A 19,346-nucleotide genomic window follows, 5' to 3' on the forward strand; every position below is an offset into this window, starting at 1 on the left:
CTTTGTTCTCATTCAGCATCTCTATGCCCATATCATTGTCTCCTTGCTCTCTGTTGAGAGTTATATGCCATCTAAACACTTTTGCATTTCCTAAGGCACTCAGTGTCTAAAACTGTCATAGCTCTTTTATTTAATATATATTTTAAGTACTGAATATCCATAGCTGAAGAACTTGCAAAGATGAAATGATGTATGACACAAACACCAATAAACAGATATTTATGGGAATGGTGATATAAGCTACAGAAGAGACAAAGTTCAAACTGTTAGGAAAAATTTGATGATTATCAATTAGAGAAAAGATTAGAATTTCCTATAGAATATGACCTAAGAATAAGATCTGCAAAGACAGAATAGATTTAGGTTAAGTAGGAATGAATGAAGAGGACATTGAAACAGAAGAAACTGTCTGAAAAGTCACGAAAGCGTTGAATGTAAAGAAAATAATGAGTCATTTATTCCAGTTAGTGTGTCTGATGTGCAAAGTGCTGCTGTGGATGGTAGGTTGGAACATGCTTAATGGAAAGCTAAATGTGAATCTTGATTAGTCTTTTGGAAGATTATTTTAGTGCCAGTCACTGAAAAGGAGTGCTCTCCCTAGTACTAAGATGAACGCTTCCTCATTACCAATTCTCCCAATCAGAGTTTCCATGATCTCAACTGTGATGGCAGAATAATAGAATTACATGCACATGTTCAAACATTATCTGGTGCATTTTTCACTCACTACCCTGACACAGTGATGCAGGTGAACTGTGTATGGCCACGAGTTCTACTTCAGTTCAGTTCAGTTGCTCAGTAATGTCCGACTCTTTGCAACCCCATGAACCACAGCAAGCCAGGCCTCCCTGTCCATCACCAACTCTCAAAGCTTGCTCAGACTCATGTCCATCAAGTTGATGATGCCATCCAATCATCTCATCCTCTGTCGTCTCCTTCTCCTCCCACCCTCAATCTTTCCCAGCATCAGGGTCTTTTCCAATGAATCAGTTCTTCGCATCAGATGGCCAAAGTATTGGAATTTCAGCTTCAACATCAGTCCTTCCAATGACTATTCAGGACTGATTTCATTTAGGATGGACTGGTTGGATCTCCTTGCAGTCCAAGTGACTCTCAAGAGTCTTCTCCAACACCACAGTTTAAAAGTGTCAATTCTTCAGCAGTCAGCTTACTTTATAGTCCAATTCTCACATACATACAAGACTACTGGAAAAGCCATAGCTTTGACTAGATGGACCTTTGTTGGCAAAATAATGTCTCTGCTTTTTAATATGCTGTCTAGGTTAGTCATAGCTTTTCTTCCAAGGAGCAAGTGTCTTTTAATTTCATGGCTGCAATCACCATCTTCAGTGATTTTGGAGCCCCCCAAAATAAAGTCTTTCACTGTTCCATTGATTCCCCACCTATTTGCAAGTTGTACATAACATCTTGGAAACAGATTCTTCAAAATGTCAACACCTCCTTCCTTGTAGAGGATTTACCACATTTCACTAGTTCCAGACAAACATAAGCAGTGCTCTCAAAGATGCCTCCTGTGCACCAAGTCTACCTACACTGTTGTTGGGGTGGGAAAGACCCCTGGGAGAGAGATTAGTACTCTGCGTGGAAGCACACAACTTATGCTACTAGTGTGACTTTTACATTGATTCAGGTGTTAGAAGTTTTTTTTTAATGACCAAGTTTCAGACAGCTTTTATTGTTTTTCTTTTATAAATACATAATATAATGTATTTGTGTATAATATACATATAATGTATAATCTCACTTTTGCCCCTTTACTTAATGTGAATGTCGTTGTAGTTGTTTAGTCACTAAATCATTTCTCACTCTTTTGCGACTCCATGGACTATAGTCTGCCAGGCGCCTCTGTCCATGGGATTCTCCAGGCAAGAATACTACAGTGAGTTGCCATATCCTTCTTGAGTAGATCTTCCCAACCCAGAGATCAAATCTGCATCTCCTACTTGGCAGGCGGAGTCTTTACCATTGAGCTATGTGGGAAGCCCATCATATAAATAATTTATTCAGTAATCCAAAATCAACAAATACATAGAAAGATGCTCAAAATTATCCAAGCCAGGCTTCAACAATATGTGAACAATGAATTTCCAGACCTGGCTTTAGAAAAGGCGGAGGAACCAGAGATCAAATTGCCAACATCCGCTGGATCATCAAAAAAGCAAGACAGTTCCAGAAAACCATCTGTTTCTGCTTTATTGACTATACCAAAGCCTTTGACTGTGTGGATCACAATAAACTGTGGAAAATTCTGAAAGAGATGGGAATACCAGACCACCTGACCTGCCTCTAGAGAAATCTGTATGCAGATCAGGAAGCAACAGTTAGAACTGGACATGGAACAACACACTGGTTCCAAATAGGAAAAGGAGTACACATCAAGGCTGTATATTGTCACCCTGCTTATTTAACTTATATGCAGAGTACATCATGAGAAATGCTAGGCTGGAGAAAGCACAAGCTGGAATCAAGATTGCTGGGAGAAATATCAATAACCTCAGATATGCAGATGACATCACCCTTATGGCAGAAAGTGAAGAGGAACTAAAGAGCCTTTTGATGAAAGTGAAAGAGGAGAGTGAAAAAGTTGGCTTAAAGCTCAACATTCAGAAAACAAAGATCATGGCATCCGGTCCCATCACTTCATGTCAAATAGAGGGGAACCAGTGGAAATAGTGGCTGACTTTAATTTTTTGGGCTCCAAAATCACTGCAGATTGTGACTACAGCCATGAAATTAAAAAACGCTTACTCCTTGGGAGGAAACTTGTGATCAACCTAGACAGCATATTAAAAGGCAGAGACATTACTTTGTCAACAAAGGTCTGTCTAGTCAAGGCTATGGTTTTCCAGTAGTCATGTATGGATGTGAGAGTTGGACTGTAAAGAAAGCTGAGCACCGAAGAATTGATGCTTTTGAACTGTGGTGTTGGAAACAACTCTTGAAAGTCCCTTGAACTGCAAGGAGATCCAGCCAGTCAATCCTCGAGATCAGTCTTGGATGTTCGTTGGAAAGACTGATGTTGAAGCTGAAACTCCAATACTTTGGCCACCTGATGTGAAGAGCTGACTCATTTGAAAAGACACTGATGCTGGGAAAGATTGAAGGCAGGAGGAGAAGGGGATGACAGAGGATGAGATGATTGGATGGCATCACCAACTCAATGGACATGAGTTTGGGTAAACTCCAGGAGTTGGTGATGGACAGGAAGACCTGGTGTGCTGCAGTCCATGGGGTCGCAAAGAGTCGAACACGACTCAATGACTGAATTGACTGACTGACTGACATAGGAAGAAGTTGACCTAGGGTAGAGCTGAGGTGATGCTGTGGATTAAACCAAAATCTACCCCTCTTTTTTTTTTTTTTTCAAGGGAAGTCCTTTTTTTATTACTTTATTTTGTGGTTTTTAAAATTTATATTTTAGTTAGAAGAATTGCTTTACAATGTTGTTTTGGTTTCTGCCGTACAACAATACAAATCAGCCATAATTATATCACCTCTCTCTTGAAGCCCCCTCAAGATCTATCACTTAACTAATTTGTTTGGGCTCATTCTCCCTCAGTTTCAGTTTTTTTCTGTGTAAAACCATATTAACAATAAATACTACCACTACAGGTAATAAGGATAAATACCTTGAAGGTTTATGTGCAAGGCAAATTTAAATATGTTATATGCACATTATTTCATTTAATCCCCACAAAACTTCGATGATATTATAGTCTCATTGTCCCTATTTTTACAGATGAAAAACTGAAGTATAGAGAGGCTCAATTGACTGTTTAACAATTCTTAATAATGGTAGTACTCTAAGGTGGACCTAGGCATTCTACAGTTTCATCATCATATAATGCACTCTAGTGCCTCCAATCCACCCAAAGTACCCATGTCCAGAGTAATTGGAAAATAGTAGAAATAACTAGCAGCAAGTGCTCAGCACAATGCCTTGCAAAAAGTAGACACACAGCACTCTAAGGTAAACCTGTCATGAAGGTAGCAAAAAAAATTAAGTAATTTTTTGGTAAACAATCTGCCTGCAGTGCAGGAGACTCAGGTTCAGTTCCCTGGGTCAGAAAGATGCCCTGGAAAGGGCATGGTGACCCACTAAGCATTCTTGTCTGAATAATTCCATGGACACAGGAGCCTGGTGGGCTACAGTCCATGGGTTCACAAACAGTCAGACATGACTGAGTGACTAACACTTTCACTTTTCACTTCCCAAGTTTTAAATGAGGAAGCATTTCATCTAAATACACACTTAACCAAAATCTTAAACTCTTTTAGAGATTTTAATTTTATGTTTTCAGCCAGGCCTGAAAGGCATGATTACAGAAAATGCCTCAACACTTATTTTGTAATTAAAAAAAAACTTATATATTAAATAATGCAAGGGTTAAAAGTATTCACATTTGCCTTTATATATATGAGCCTTGTTAATGGATGACTTGGAATACTTTGGCTAATAATATAAATAAATGGAGTTTAGAATTATTGATTAGTTTAGATAAAAGCCAATTAATTTTTCCTGACATTAACATTTGATATAGACAACTTTTTCAGCTCTTTATAATTACTTGCCTTTCTCTAGCTGCTATTGTTAAATGATGAGCACACTGAGTATTTTTAATCTTTGTGTAGGAAATTTGAAATTCAAATGTTACCCATTTTTGGAGAAGTATTCACCTGCTCTTCCTTACAGTTGATTATAATCGCTGGAGCTTGGCTTCTGGAGGCGATTTAGGTATTGACAAAAGCAGCTTCCATTTTCATTATATAGAATTATTACAGTTAGGTTTTGAAAGACTGTAACTCCACTTTCATTTCAACAGGCAGTGTTATATGTTTAAATTTCTGGTGCCTAATGAAGCGCATTATAGAAATGCACATATCCTAACATGTAGAGATTTTGAATATATATGTGTTTTACATAGAACATCCACCAATGAAACTGCGCCCTCCCATAGTAATCCTAAATGTGATAATAATACCTTTAATAGTTATCTTCACTATTCATATTCACAACTCCACTTAGGATGTTTCATGCTAAAAGAATTAGAAATGTTTTGGTAAATTTTAAACTAAGCAAATGTTATTTCCACTCCAGATCTTTCTTGAGAGTTTGATGTCTATATTCAACCCTTTGCTAGAGATTCCCACTTCATTTAAATAGATATTTTCAATTTAATACATTCAGAGATAAAAACACTTTAGGTCCTATTGCCCCTGAGTTTGAAACTGAAGGATTATCCTTAGTTTGTCCTTTCCCTCTGATGTGATTTTTATCTTCTAGTTATTTTTAGAATATGTCTATGTTTATCTATCCTACATTATTTTAAAGCCATCATCTTATCCAGTCTGGATAATTTAAATAGAATCCTAGTAGTCCTCATGCTTTCAGTTTAACCCCATCATTACAGTCATTCTTAGACATTCTAGACTTTGCAAAGACTTAACACTACTTTTGAGGAAAAGTACAACATCCAAGAATCTCCTGTGACACTATGCTTATCTCTTCAAATTCACTTGTCTTTCAATTCCTTCCTTCACACTCTGTAATCCAGTCCAGTCTTAGTAACTTTCACTAAGTCCCTCCAATGCTCACCTTCTGGCTTTCATAGGTTCCATTCCATGTTAGCTGGATTCTCAGTGCACCTCCTGGGCACTCAGTACATAATGCTCAATAGGATTGTCACTTGGTAATTTAACAAATGAGTGCCTCAATTTCCTGTTGAAATTTAGCAATACACCTGTTGACCCAGATTGCAGGTCTCCATCCTTGTACTGTTCCAGTATGGCTAGAACTCAGACTGTCATTTGTGTGTATGTGTATGGTGTTTACTTATGTACCTAAAAATTTACAAAGCTCTATAACTTTTACTTTCAAGTTTGTTTAATAGTCACAACAAATCTATGAGTTAAGTTGTACATATGTCCTTAAGGCTATCTTAGAGTAGAAATAACTAAGCTTGGATAGTTTAATTTATGCATAGTAAGGAGCAGAACTAGGACCCAAAAGCAAATCTTACTATATCAATTGTCACTTTCTTTATACCATGTATATATACAGTGCCTCATTAGAGAGTACTTCATTTTAGAAATGCAGAATTTAGTAATGCCAACCTGAAGCCTCCCTACTTGAAAAAGTATTGGAAGCTGCTTTGCAATGCCAAAAATATCAGAATTTGTTTGACACTGCTGATTGTCTCTATTTATGACAGTGGTTATGATACTTGAATTGTTGTGTCATTTAACGTCACTGAGGCTCTTTAAGATGTTCTTGTGATTATTGCAGTGATATATTCAAGCTGCTGCTATGTCTAGGTCAATGTATCTTGAGTAAAGAATATAGGCTGTTTTGACTTCATACAAAATAAGCATGACTTTAGAAAAAGGTATTTTCTGGATAGACTGCTTCTTAAACTATTGTTAACTGTCTTTGTTCCATTGGACATTGTGCCCTTGTCTATGTAGAGCAGTATTTCTAATGGAGCAAAGCCATGTCTGTACATGTAGAAAAATAATCCATAAAATGATTCCAAACAAATCTTTATCATAAATTAGACTCATTATATTTTTAAAACTAATTCTGTGACCTCAAGGAATGATCATCATTTCCTTTTCAAAATCAAAATGTATTATATAGGCACTTATACATGGAAATAGATGTTTCTGACACTTATCACCACCTTGTATCAAATCCAAGTAGCTTTTTGTTTTGTGTGTTTATAAATAATTTATAAGTATGTACATCAAAGAGTAATTTTTCATTTAAATGTTTCCCTATACTATAAATTATATATATATATATATATGTGTGTGTGTGTGTGCGTGTTTGTTTCTATATGCACACTATACTATATATATTATATGTGTGACTACATATATATGCTATAATATTTAGCTTATATATTTCAGCTTGCCTTAATATCAAACACTCCTTAAAAAATAAGCCATGTTTGGCCATATTGTGATAAAACACTTATTGGCTGGAAAATATTTTATTTTTAGAAAGTTTCAATTAGTTTTATTGTTTAATGTTTTAACAAATATAAAAAATGGTAAATAGTGCTTTAAGCCTGAAAAAGAATAAAAGTTAATTGAATATTTGTGTTCACCTTCAACAATGATTGAAATCTGATTCTCTATTTTCAGATAGTATTTTGTTTCTTCTACTTTTATATTAGGTGTATTTAGTTTTGGAATTTTACGAAAAAAAAAGTTAAGTCTTAGTATTTAATTTTTATTTGAATTTTTCTTACTCTACCATCTACTGAATGGCATGCTAATTTGTACATTTCTTCTTATAACCAGATGATTCATGCAAATTGACTTGTGAAAATGGAGGAAGATGCATTTTAAATGAGAAGGGTGATTTGAGGTGTCACTGTTGGCCTAGTTATTCAGGAGAAAGATGTGAAATCAACCACTGTAGCAACTACTGTCAAAATGGAGGAACTTGTATGCCATCAGCTCTGGGTAAATAATTGAGTGGTATTGTATGTGCAAATAATGTGCAATTTTCCTTACATGTGAAAAATATATAGAAAAAACTTAATGTTGAATTATAATGAATATTATTCCTGATGTCTTAATAACAAATATAAAAATTAAATCTAATAATTAATTCAACATAATCACTGGCAATTGTTCTAAATTGAGTATGTCAAGGTTCAAGTCACAAAAATTAACAATAATAATGATCACTATCTTGTGTTAAATGCTTTTCATTGATAGGGCTCAGGGCTTATAGATATTCTGACTCTGGCTTAGAATGATGAGGCAAAATCAGTTTTACAAGCTTTATCTTTTTTACTCCAAAATATATATATTTTTTAATCCAAGTTTGCCTAATGTTAAAACTCATATAATTAAAAATTAGATTTATTTGAAATATATACATTCTATGTCAGTATATCTTATACTATCAAAAATTCCATCTAAAATCAAATATTACAATATAGTATATTCAGAACACATTGCTTTGGAAACATCAGGTTATTAGATATTTTGATATAAAAGAGATTCTTATTAATTTATGCTATAGATGTGCTTGCAAAAAGTGTTTTCTACAGCTCATAAGTGAACGTTACCATATATTTCTCTACTGACTTGTGTTACATTTAAAATATGTTCCTACTGGGAAAAAATTAACCCTAATGCATAATAAGAAATATAATTTTCAAATTCCAATATTAGTGCAAAGAAGATTGTTTAACAATTAGAATGCAATCTATGCACATTCAGTTCTTCTACAATCTGCAGATTTAGATAGTCTGATGGAAAATCAACTCATATGTTCGTCACACCCCCTACATGGTTAATTTTCATCATACTTGAATTTCTCACTGCTTCTATTGCTTAAGCTATTCTTTGTGGTATTTAGCATAACGATAACTGAAAGAGCCACGTGAAGAAGCATTTTCAACGGCATTGAGGAGCAGCAAGCCATTTTCTGATTTACATTCTCAGAGTAAATACATTACTATTTCTTTGATAGTTTCATGCTTATAAATATTTTAGATATGATTAATGATAATTAAGATAATTTTAACTACTCATTAGAATTCTAAAAAAGAACTCATCAGGCTGATTAAATTTAAAAAGGCATTAGGAGTCTTACTGCATATATTCATTCTGCCTGAGGGGGAGCCAGTCCACAAAGTATACTCTGTTGCCATAGGAAAAGCTGTGTACTGAGACCTTCAATGAATATGCAAATATAATTCCATTGAATGTGAGGTAAGAGGGTGTGACCTGTAATTATATTTTACAACACACATACTGCTTAGCTTTAGGGAAGATGCTTTTTTTATTCAAATGAGTTGTTTAGAGTTTTATTATTTAGCTCCTAATTTTCTCATTAAGATAATCTTTGGGTTGTGACCAAATGAGTTTCTTATATTTATCTTTGGAAATATTTAAGCCAACGAGAGGGTCTGACATTCCAAACTATGGCTACCTATTCAACCTGAGATGGATCCAAAGAGAAAAATCTCTTTAAAACATTGAATTTGCTATCCTAACCTAAGCTATATAACAGCTTCTCTGAATCTGTCTGCAATGCAGGAGACCTGAATTAGATCCCTGGGTTAGAAAGATCCCCTGGAGAAGGGAATGGCAACCCACTCCAGTATTCTTGCCTGGAGAATTCCATGGACAGAGGAACCTGGTAGGCTGCAGTCCATAAGGTTGCAAAGAGTCAGACGTGACTGAGTGACTAACGCTGTACTGTACTGTGAGCTATATATAAATACAGCACAACTTTCAATGTTTCATTCAAATCATTTTTCCAGACCTTGCTGCATTCTTAAAATCCACAATGTATCAAGTTTATTGATTCATTTATCTAGAATCCATATATTATCAAGTTTAATATCCAGAGTATTAGATCTTGACTTATCTAGAAAGTACATTCAGAAAAAATACGTATTTCTAATTAGTAATGCAAATGAGTTCTCATATGAATTCAACTTGATATATAGCCAGGTAGTTATTGTCTTATAGCAACAAATAATTAATAATAATATGATAATTAAGTCTTTTACAATGCATTTTTCACTTTTTAAAATGTGATTTTATAAAACATTGTTTGGTATCATGGACTGTAGAACCTCATTATCTCCACACAAATGTTAATTTGTAAAACAAATCCCAGTGGGCAGTTCATGGATTTATTCATTGTTGGTTTACTTACAGTTAAGCCTTTGGCAAATTCCTATGTGGACACTATATAACTAGGGTTTGGGGCAGCCTTAATTAAAATTTAAAAGTTTATGACAGTTGTATATAACTATAATAATTGAACAAAGGAAATGTCACCAGTTAATTAAAGGCACACATCTGAGAGACATAATTAAAATTCTGCATGTAGGAATGACTTTTTCCTCATTCCTTAAGGTTTTTGTAATGAAGAAAACTAAAACTAAAAATATATGAGTTGTATCCATATAGGTAGGTACTACAAAATGAAATAGTTTGACATTGACTATATCAACAAAGGTCCATGTAGTTCATTTCTGTGATCTTCTCATAGGAAGATACATTTAAGATAAAATTTGCTTTGGCAAAGCAATGGAAAATAGAGTAAAGCATTGACTTATTCAGTCATTTTTTATGGAAAATAGAGAATAATTTATGAAATTATATTTTCAACACTGCTACAGGAGGGTATTTATGTTATGTGTACAATTAACCTTCATGTTTATGAATATTAATTCTCTAAGATATGTTCACACTATGTGATATTTTTCTTACTGTTACAGGTCTGTTATTTAGACTTTGAATGTTTATATCAAAATGAATCAAGGTTTTCTACACAGTCGATTTAGAGGAATGGAGCAAGAAATTTAGTAAATTTGGGACAATATTCTCAAATACTCCCACTCATAAAAGTTTAGAATTATGCATAAAGGGAGGCAATTCTAACTTGGAAAATTTGAAAGTGTATAAAATTGGCTAGATAAAGAGGTAATTGTGCAATTTTTTATGGTAAGAAATACATTGGTATTGAGCTATCTAAACGAATTCAACAAGAAGATAGCAGAAGCTCTCTTTGTGGTGCTCTCTGTCACCACATCTATATACTTTGGGACTAAAAAATTTTATTCCCAAGAATGAAGCTTGAAGAAGGAAGGCTCCACTGAGGAAAGAAAAATTAAATGAAAGTCTTACTGCAATAGGACGGGCCCTTATAGTAGGCAAGTAGATGGAGATAAATTTCTCTCATTCATTCAAGGTCTTTCTGTCCAGGTCAATGCCCAAAATATGATGGTAGCGTATATGACCGTCATCAATTATGATCAAGTTTGATGGCCCTAAAAGTGTTTGCTCAAAGGCAAATTAAGCAAGGAACTTGGGAACACCCCTTGAAACATCATGAAACAGATAATGAAACTATATACTGATATCTCTCAAGTCACTTATGTACCTGGGATGTGAAGTACACAATCACTTAATTAATATCTTGATAAAGGTTGAACATAAATTTAAACAGTCTTTTGTTTTTCTTTCACTTTTTATTTAAACAAGGGTTGTTTTTAATTTAAATTAAGCTTGATGTCCTAACTCCCTTAACATATTAAATAGATATTGATTATATTTAAAAAATACTAAGAGCTGGATATTTGGTCCTATTTGCTTTTTAAGAACTCAAGAGAATAAGTTGAAAGTCTAAAATTGAAAACATAAAATAGTGCATATAGTTTAACAGACAAGTGACATAGGAATATGCAGCTTTAACTAAATAATGTCACTTTTAGACACATGTTCCAAAGATTACATAATAAAAAGCAAAATATTTGGAAGTGAAAATGTTCATAATATAATAATGAAGATAAAAACCTGGTGCACGGGGATGACCCGGAGGGATGGGATGGGGATGGAGGTGGGAGGGGGGTTCTGGAAGGGGAAAACATGTACACCCATGGTGGATTCATGTCAATGTATGGCAAAACAAATACAATATTGTAAAGTTAAAAAATAGAAAATAAACTAAAAAAAAAAACAAAACCTGAATCCAAATAGTTAATATATAAAATATAGCCTATCTAAAAGATGAATGATATACGGTAAAAAACACTGTAACTGAAAACTATGTAATAATAAAGAAAAATAGAGAAAAATCACATTGTATTATAAAGTTTAAAAGCACAAGAAAAAAGCCTGTTTAATATGGAAAAAACACATACGCAATAGCTCCTTCATTACACTTCTGTTATTTTCTAAATGTTTCACCATGCTTTATTTTTAGAATCAGACAATCCTTATTAGAAATTAAAATAACACTAGTTATGATCATTGTCAGGATCACGATAATTTTTATATAAATATATATGTATATATATATAGGGTTGCTTACTAAGTGCCATGCACAGCATTTGGTCCTTGAATTTTTATAACAGACCTATGAGAGAATGAAAGTAGGATTCTCTCTATACTTCTGGCTGTGTAAGCCAAATTTACTGGTTCATTTGGACCATATGGTGAGAGCAACAGTAAACTATTTAGTCATATAACTCTCTAGGCTAGTGTCAGAAGGCTTGAGTTGGCTTACTTGTATTCATGGAAAAGACAAAAATGTTTCAATCTCATTTCCACAATGCTGGCTGAGAATGAACTTTCCAGAAGTATAAATAGATTGTGACCTACCATTTGAAACATGTCAGAATATATTAAGTAGTAACTGGGAGGGAGCTCGATAAAGCCCAGTTCTTTCTTTTCCTTGTCAGGCTTTGCTGCATAGTTCTCTGTAACATTTGTGATACTTAAGACAACCCGACAGCTATAGTCAACTTGCTAAAATTATGTATAAATGGGCACTCACTTTCAGTCCAAGAAAACATTATATTAAGTGGAAAATAGAATGTCAAACCTCTTTATCAAAAAGACTAGCGATTTTTTAAACCATTCAAAACTTTTATTACTTGAATCTAAGTGGAAGTGAAGACAGATTTCACAAAGGAGAGTAGTCTTGGGGATTAGAGGTCAGGAGATAGGCTTTCTGATTGCATTACAGTAAGTAACTGAATAATGCTATGGTGATTTGTCTCTCAGCTTATTTTATTCTGTGTGAAGAAATAAGAATGTAGCTTTTGCCCAAATAGTAAAGATGTTGCAAGTAAAGCCTATGTACCTTTTACATAGTACTTTCAGACAAGAGCATTGAAAGTAAATGTGTTTCAATATATTCTGCAGCTTAAATGTCAATTAAATGCTTTTATTGCTCAGACAGAATGTGTATGCCAAACTAAATAATGACTGTATATATAGAAGACTTGTCAGGTATAAAACATTATAACCAGGGACAAAAATTTACAAGCACAAGATCAAATTAAATAGGGTAAGCAGCATGGTTCACATAGACAAATAAGTATGAATTCAAGTAAATTTCTTAAAAGAGAACCAACCAATGATGTTCACTAGCAGTTATATACCTATCAAAAATAATGAGTATAGTCATAGTCTCTTAAAAATTCACATGTAATTACTTTTGCCAGCATTCCTTCATGGCAATCAATCACACATTTTTTCTTAAATATATATATATATATTTTAATTTTTACTGAAGTATAACTAATTTATCATGTTGTGTTAGTTTCAGGTGCACAACAAAGTCATTCATATATATGTATATTCTTTTCCCTTATAGGTTACTGCCAAATATTTAGTAAACCACACATTTTCAAATGGTGAGTTTAGGTAGAAAAAAGGGTCATAATTTATTTGTCCAATAGTGAGCAGAAAGGTTATTTTGCCTACTAAAATCATATAATATCAATTAAATCAAACTAATGAATAACATTTTTAAAGCCAACTTAAAAACTGTTAAATAAGCCTAGCTTTTAAAGACACACAATATTACCTAAAGTTATTGAAAAATATAACTTAATAGTACATATACCTTATAATAGTCAAACGAAAATACATGCTTTTAGAAACATTACTTTTAGTCAAGCTACCCAGCAAATTTTGCTCTAAAATTGCTAAGTATGTAGTAATGTTATATTGAATATACATTCATTAAGTATACCATTTTGAAAATTTTATAAACATAATTATCGTCATGTTTATTATAGTGGCTACTGTAACTGAATTATTAATTCAAATGTCCAGGATTCTTGTAAATTCCTAAATTGTAACTTTACTTAAATTGAAACACTCTATGTGGCATATTTTAGATGTAAGCTAGCAAGTGTGATTAAGTAAGAAAACTAATTTTGAGAATTTAGATTATGTTAGAGTTAGTTCCCTAAGACATTATCTATGATCACCGAAAATCATCAGCATTGTCTCTGCTCATATCAAACAAATTACTGTGAGTATATAATTAAAGATAGTGTACCTTTAAAGATTCATTTATCTAGATGTAAATCATAACCATGTCATATAAAGTCAATAGTCATTTAACAGGGATTACTAATAATTTTTTATTAAATCTATGTAATTACTTATCTATATAAGAGAAAAGATTTCACTGTTGTTATTATATTAAAATATGCTATGTTGAATTGATATATATAGATCTACAGGTAGATCACCTATAGACATTTGTTCAAAAGAATGAATATGGAAAAAACTTGCATCAGGAATCCATATGATGTTCTTAACAGAGGCAAATATAATACTAATAGTAATGGCAAAACCAAATACTACTATTGCTGTTAACAATAAATCTACAAATTATTGATGTGAAGAGCTGACTCATTGGAAAAGATCCTGAAGCTAGGGAGGGCAGGAGAAGAAGGGGACAACAGAGGATGAGATGGTTGGATGGCATCACCGACTCAATAGACATGGGTTTGGGTGAACTCCGGGAGTTGGTGATGAACAGGGAGGCCTGACATGCTGTGGTTCATGGGGTCGCAAAGAGTCGGAGGTGACTGAGCGACTGAACTGAAACTGAACTGAGCTGAATTATTGAGTACTTGTTATGTGGCAGGTATTTTGCCAAGTGTTTTACCAGCATGTGGTAGGCATTGCTCTCATTTTATAAAATGAGATGCAGAATGAGATCCAGTGAGGAAATATAAATTTTCCAAAGCTGCATAATTAATAAATATCTAACAAGTTTTCTTTCTTAGGTCTACCTGACATTTTAAAGAAAGGAATTTAACTTTATACCAAATTTATTTAATTGCTATTAAATATTCTTACCAAGGGCTTCCCTGGTGACTCAGATGGTAAAGAATCTGCCTGCAATGTGGGAGATTTGGGTTCGATCCCAGGGTTGGGAAGATACCCTGGAGAAAGGAATGGCTACCCACTCCAGTATACTTGCCTGGAGAATTCCATGGACAGAGGAGCCTGTTGGGTGACAGTCCATAAGGTCACAAAGAGTTAGAAATGACTGAGGGACTAACAATGTACTGTATTCTTATGAAATATTTTAGAATCAACCATTTTTATTGAGACTGTGATTTTTCCTATATAAGGGCCATGCAAGAACAATGAAATTTAAAGAACTCTCTGAAATTCCAAGGTATTTCCATTTTTTCTTTTGAGCATTATCATATTTAGTTGTACTGATGGATATTGCTTAATAACATTTATCATTGACTATAGTGATTGTAGTTCTGTATTTACCATATTTGACATCAGTTATTACTGGTACCTAGTTAAATTTCTATTTTATTATTAATTTATGTTGTATGAAAATTTGGTGCAGCAGTTTTAAGATATAAACAACCAGGGACTTCCCTGGTGGTCCAGTAATTAAGACTTCACCTTCCAATGCAGGGGGTGCTGGTGTGATCCCTGGTCAAGAAGCTAGAATCCCACATGCCTCATGGCCGGGAAACTGAAACATAAAACAGAAGTAATACTATAACAAACTCATTAAAGACTAAAAATGGTCCACATCAGAAAAAATCCTCTAGAAAGGTATAAGCTTCATTTATTTATAAACAGAACAGCATAACTACATTGTTATTGTTGTTGTTTAGTCACTAAGCTATGTCTGACTTTTTTGCAGCCCCATGGACTGTAGTCTGCCAGGCTCCTCTCTCCATGGGGTTTCCCAGGCAAGAATACCGGAGTGGGTTGCTATTTCCTTCTCCAGGGGATCTTCCTGATCCAGAGATAAAACCTGCATCTCCTGCATTGGCAGGCAGATTCTTTACTACTGAGCTACCAGGGAACCCCAATGTAACTACATTAACCTCTATGTATTGTACGTGTACATCTAGCAAGACACTTTGTTAACATATAGTGTGGAACTCAATGTGGCACTGGTAGAGCCTCTAGTCTAGTGAAATCATGTGTGTGCCACTGAGGACAATGTTTATAAGAAGAATTTTCTCTCTTAGGGAGTCATGGGAGGAATAGATTAACCTATTGAACAGCTAGAGATATCCTTGCAGGGACATAAAACAGAGTGAAAATGGAGGTCTTGAAATTTAAGGAGAATGAACCCAGAGTCATAAAATCAAGACCAAGACATTCAGATAGAGAGATGATTATCCTAGCTGTGAAACTGAATAATATCACCAGAAAGAGGCTTGGACAAATATTTTTTGTTAGACAGAAAGAGAACATAAATGCAATTATTAAAGAATAGTCAAAAAAATATAGAGAAATCAACAATGCTAGTGTCTTAGAAGCCAAGTGGCGAGAAAATTTTCAAGTGTAGGTATTAATAAATGTAAAATTATGGAGAAAATTTGAGGAGGAGGATGATTGAGAAGAAATCAGTGGATTTAGTGATCAAGAGATTAAAGGGTAGCTTTGCAAGGGTACATCAATATACAATAAAGACAACACCAACATTAACTTCTCCATTCCTAACCCTTTCTTACCAAGAGGGCATCAGAAATTATTTGTATGAGGAACACTTACATATTGAGAGATCTGGCCTCTCTTCAGAGAGAACAAAGAGATGCAACAGGTTAAGTGTATTAAAAAATAAAACTACAAACCAAGTGAAGGATTGGAGTGACTTTATAATCGAAGATTTTATTTATCATATATTGGTAGAGTTGGAAGCAGTAAGTGTAGGTTTCTTTTGAGAAAAGCTCGAGAGTGTATCAATATTTGAGGTTTTACAAGTATTAGGTTTGCTTTTGTTTGTGCTGTGTGGGTGTGCTTTCTTTTAACGGGTAGGATTAAACATGTTTGGAAGGAAAAAAGAGAGGACTCATTCATCAAAGTTTGAAAAATGTAGAGTGTGAGATAAAGTTGGTGTGGAATTCCTGTTTTACCCCATCACTGCCATACAAAGATATTCAAATTTAATGGTATCTGAAATGAATAATGGAGATACAGTGTGTAATTTAAGGAAAATTTCAGAATGATTTTTCTAAAATGTCACAGTGTCTTTGTAGACGGGGCCACTGAGTAAGTCATACCTGTAAGCAGTGAATGTCAGAAGGAATAACAATAATATTCATAGCTAAAATGTAACTGAGTGCCTTATGTACCTGGCACAGTTAGAAGTATTTCTCACTTATTCTCCCTGATTCTGCACAACAGCCTCATGAAGTAGGTACTATAATTAGCCCCATTACACATGAGGAAATAAGCAGAGCTGATATTTGCCCATGGTCCCACACCAGTGACTGGCATAGATAGTCTATGAATCCAGGCAGTCTGATAGCATACACTATTAAAGTCTGAGCTAAGAATGCTGTAGAAACTTGTCTGATTAAAGCCAGGAAGCTCTTCCTCCCACTACTTCCTCAGGTCAACTGATGCTCTTTCTGATTGAAAATAAGTTTTAAAGCAGGCTGCCAACTCCCCATGTATCACTGCTATAAATCTCTATTGATACCTTAGTCATTGTAACAGTACTGTTTCCTTTTCAAATGTCAAAATCGAATTCAGCCACCTAAAAATATCTTTATAAAATGAACCCAATGCAACTAGTTAGTTAGGGTGTACCCAGAGAAGTTCTTGGAAGTATTAGATGGAGCCCATTATAAAATTCTGCAACAGATGGTTCATTTCCTATCAGCAAACAAAAGATCTGCTATATCACCTCACTGTTTCGAGTTAGAAAATATTCTCCTGAATATGAAGATTTATACTTGTCAAAAATAAATCTTCTCTTCAAAGGAAGAGAAAAAGGAGCTTTTTGAAAATAAGTCAGACAGATTTTAAATGATGTGAAGCATATGCTAGGTGGGGGACAACCTGGTCACTCTGCCCTTGTTTCAAAACAGCTGTAGATGGGATGAAAGCATGGTGTCATTTCTCTGAATAACTGGAACAGAGGAATTTTCAAGTGCCTTAGCAGGTTAGGTTTATTTCTTTCAAACTTCTATCATTTTACAATATTTTTTTCACTCCTAGTTTAAAAAAAAACCTAGAAAGTAAGGTAGAAAAACATAAATCTACAATGTCTAAGCCCTATCTTCATATGGCACTTTTTCTGATTCCTCTAATGCATTTTGATTTCTCCTATACTTTCTGTCGGAGAAGGCAATGGCACCCCACTCCAGTACTCTTGCCTGGAAAATCCCATGGACGGAGGAGCCTGGTAGGCTACAGTCCATGGGGTCGCTGAGTCGGACATGACTGAGCAACTTCACTTTCACTTTTCCCTTTCATGCACTGGAGAAAGAAATGGCAACCCACTCCAGTATTCTTGCCTGGAGAATCCTAGGGACGGCAGAGCCTGGTGAGCTGCCGTCTATGGGGTCGCACAGAGTCGGACACGACTGAAGCGACTTAGCATAGCATAGCATAGCATACTTTCTGTGCTTCCCTGGTGGCTCAGGCAGTAAATTAATCTGCATGCAATGCAGGAGACCCAGGTTCGATCCCTGGGTTGGGAAGATCCCCTGGAGAAGGGAATGCCAACCCACTCCAGTATTCATGCCTGGGAAATCCCATGGATGGAGGAGTCTGGTGGGCTATGGTCCATGGGGTTGTGAAGAGTCAGACACGACTGAGCAACTAACACTTTGACTTTGACTTTTGACATACTTTCTGTACTGTTTGTTTCACATTTAACTCATGATTATTTGTGTTCCTGATTATATGTTCTGTTTCTCTGTAAGTCATCCATTGGTCCCTGTTGATGTAAAGTTATTAACTCTTTTTTTCAAGGCTTTCGTTTTCCTTGGTGATCGTATTCTAACAATCATCTGTCCTCTTCATCTTCTACCACTATTTATTCTCTTGTTTGTGTCTCTTACTTTTTACTCACCATGGTTCCAATGAAGATAGTTTGTCTGTATGTAAGCAACAGCTGGAAAATTCACTGTATTTGTAAGAAAAATATTTGACTAAAAGTTTTAAAACTGTTTTGTGGCAATAAATAAATATGAGGTTGCTCAGCTTTTAATATGTGTATCATGTACCTTGTTTCTCAACATTTTAATAGGCATTTATTTGCCACCAAACTAAAAACATGTGTAAATAAGTTTTAAAGCAATGGTACCCACTGTAAAAATATATATAACTTTCTTCATTGAGAAGCAATACCTTCTAGTATTTATAAGTGTGTGGAGCCCTTTAAAAGTAAAATAAATAAATTGTGCACCTTCAGTTTATTCATTTTCCTGGAAAGGCTGGTGGATTTAATTTGGAGATATTGTATTCACTTAAGAATAATGGTTTTCAAAAATATATATGTATAGAATTGTCCTTCAATGTAGCATCTATGGCAACAGCAAAAACAAACAAACAAACAAACTGTTATCAGTTTCACACTTCAAGTCTTAACCCTTGTCCTCATGCATTTTACTAACAATTTTAATTTTCTTGCTTGTCTATAATGGTGAAAGAGGAGGTGGTTGGATATTCTCTGATACTAGACAACAGAATGACATTTTCTCAGTCATAGATAATTGAGATCCATAATCAAATTTCCTTTTTATTCCCTTTTATGTTGT

General features: G+C 34.5%; 1 protein-coding gene across 1 annotated transcript in view; it reads left to right on the forward strand.

Moving 5' to 3' along the window:
- The window catches only part of LRP1B (LDL receptor related protein 1B), a 2,070,111-nt gene that overhangs the window by 1,967,821 nt on the left and 82,944 nt on the right, over positions 1-19,346 (forward strand). Inside the window, exon 83 of the mRNA XM_081584839.1 lies at positions 7,327-7,491. Coding sequence (XP_081440965.1) covers positions 7,327-7,491 — 165 coding nt within the window. The remainder of the gene's footprint in view (positions 1-7,326; positions 7,492-19,346) is intronic.

The sequence above is a fragment of the Giraffa tippelskirchi genome, chromosome 3 (assembly GCF_054371585.1).
Source record: "Giraffa tippelskirchi isolate mGirTip1 chromosome 3, T2T-mGirTip1v1.2.pri, whole genome shotgun sequence".
In the NCBI taxonomy this organism is placed as follows: Eukaryota; Metazoa; Chordata; class Mammalia; order Artiodactyla; family Giraffidae; genus Giraffa; species Giraffa tippelskirchi.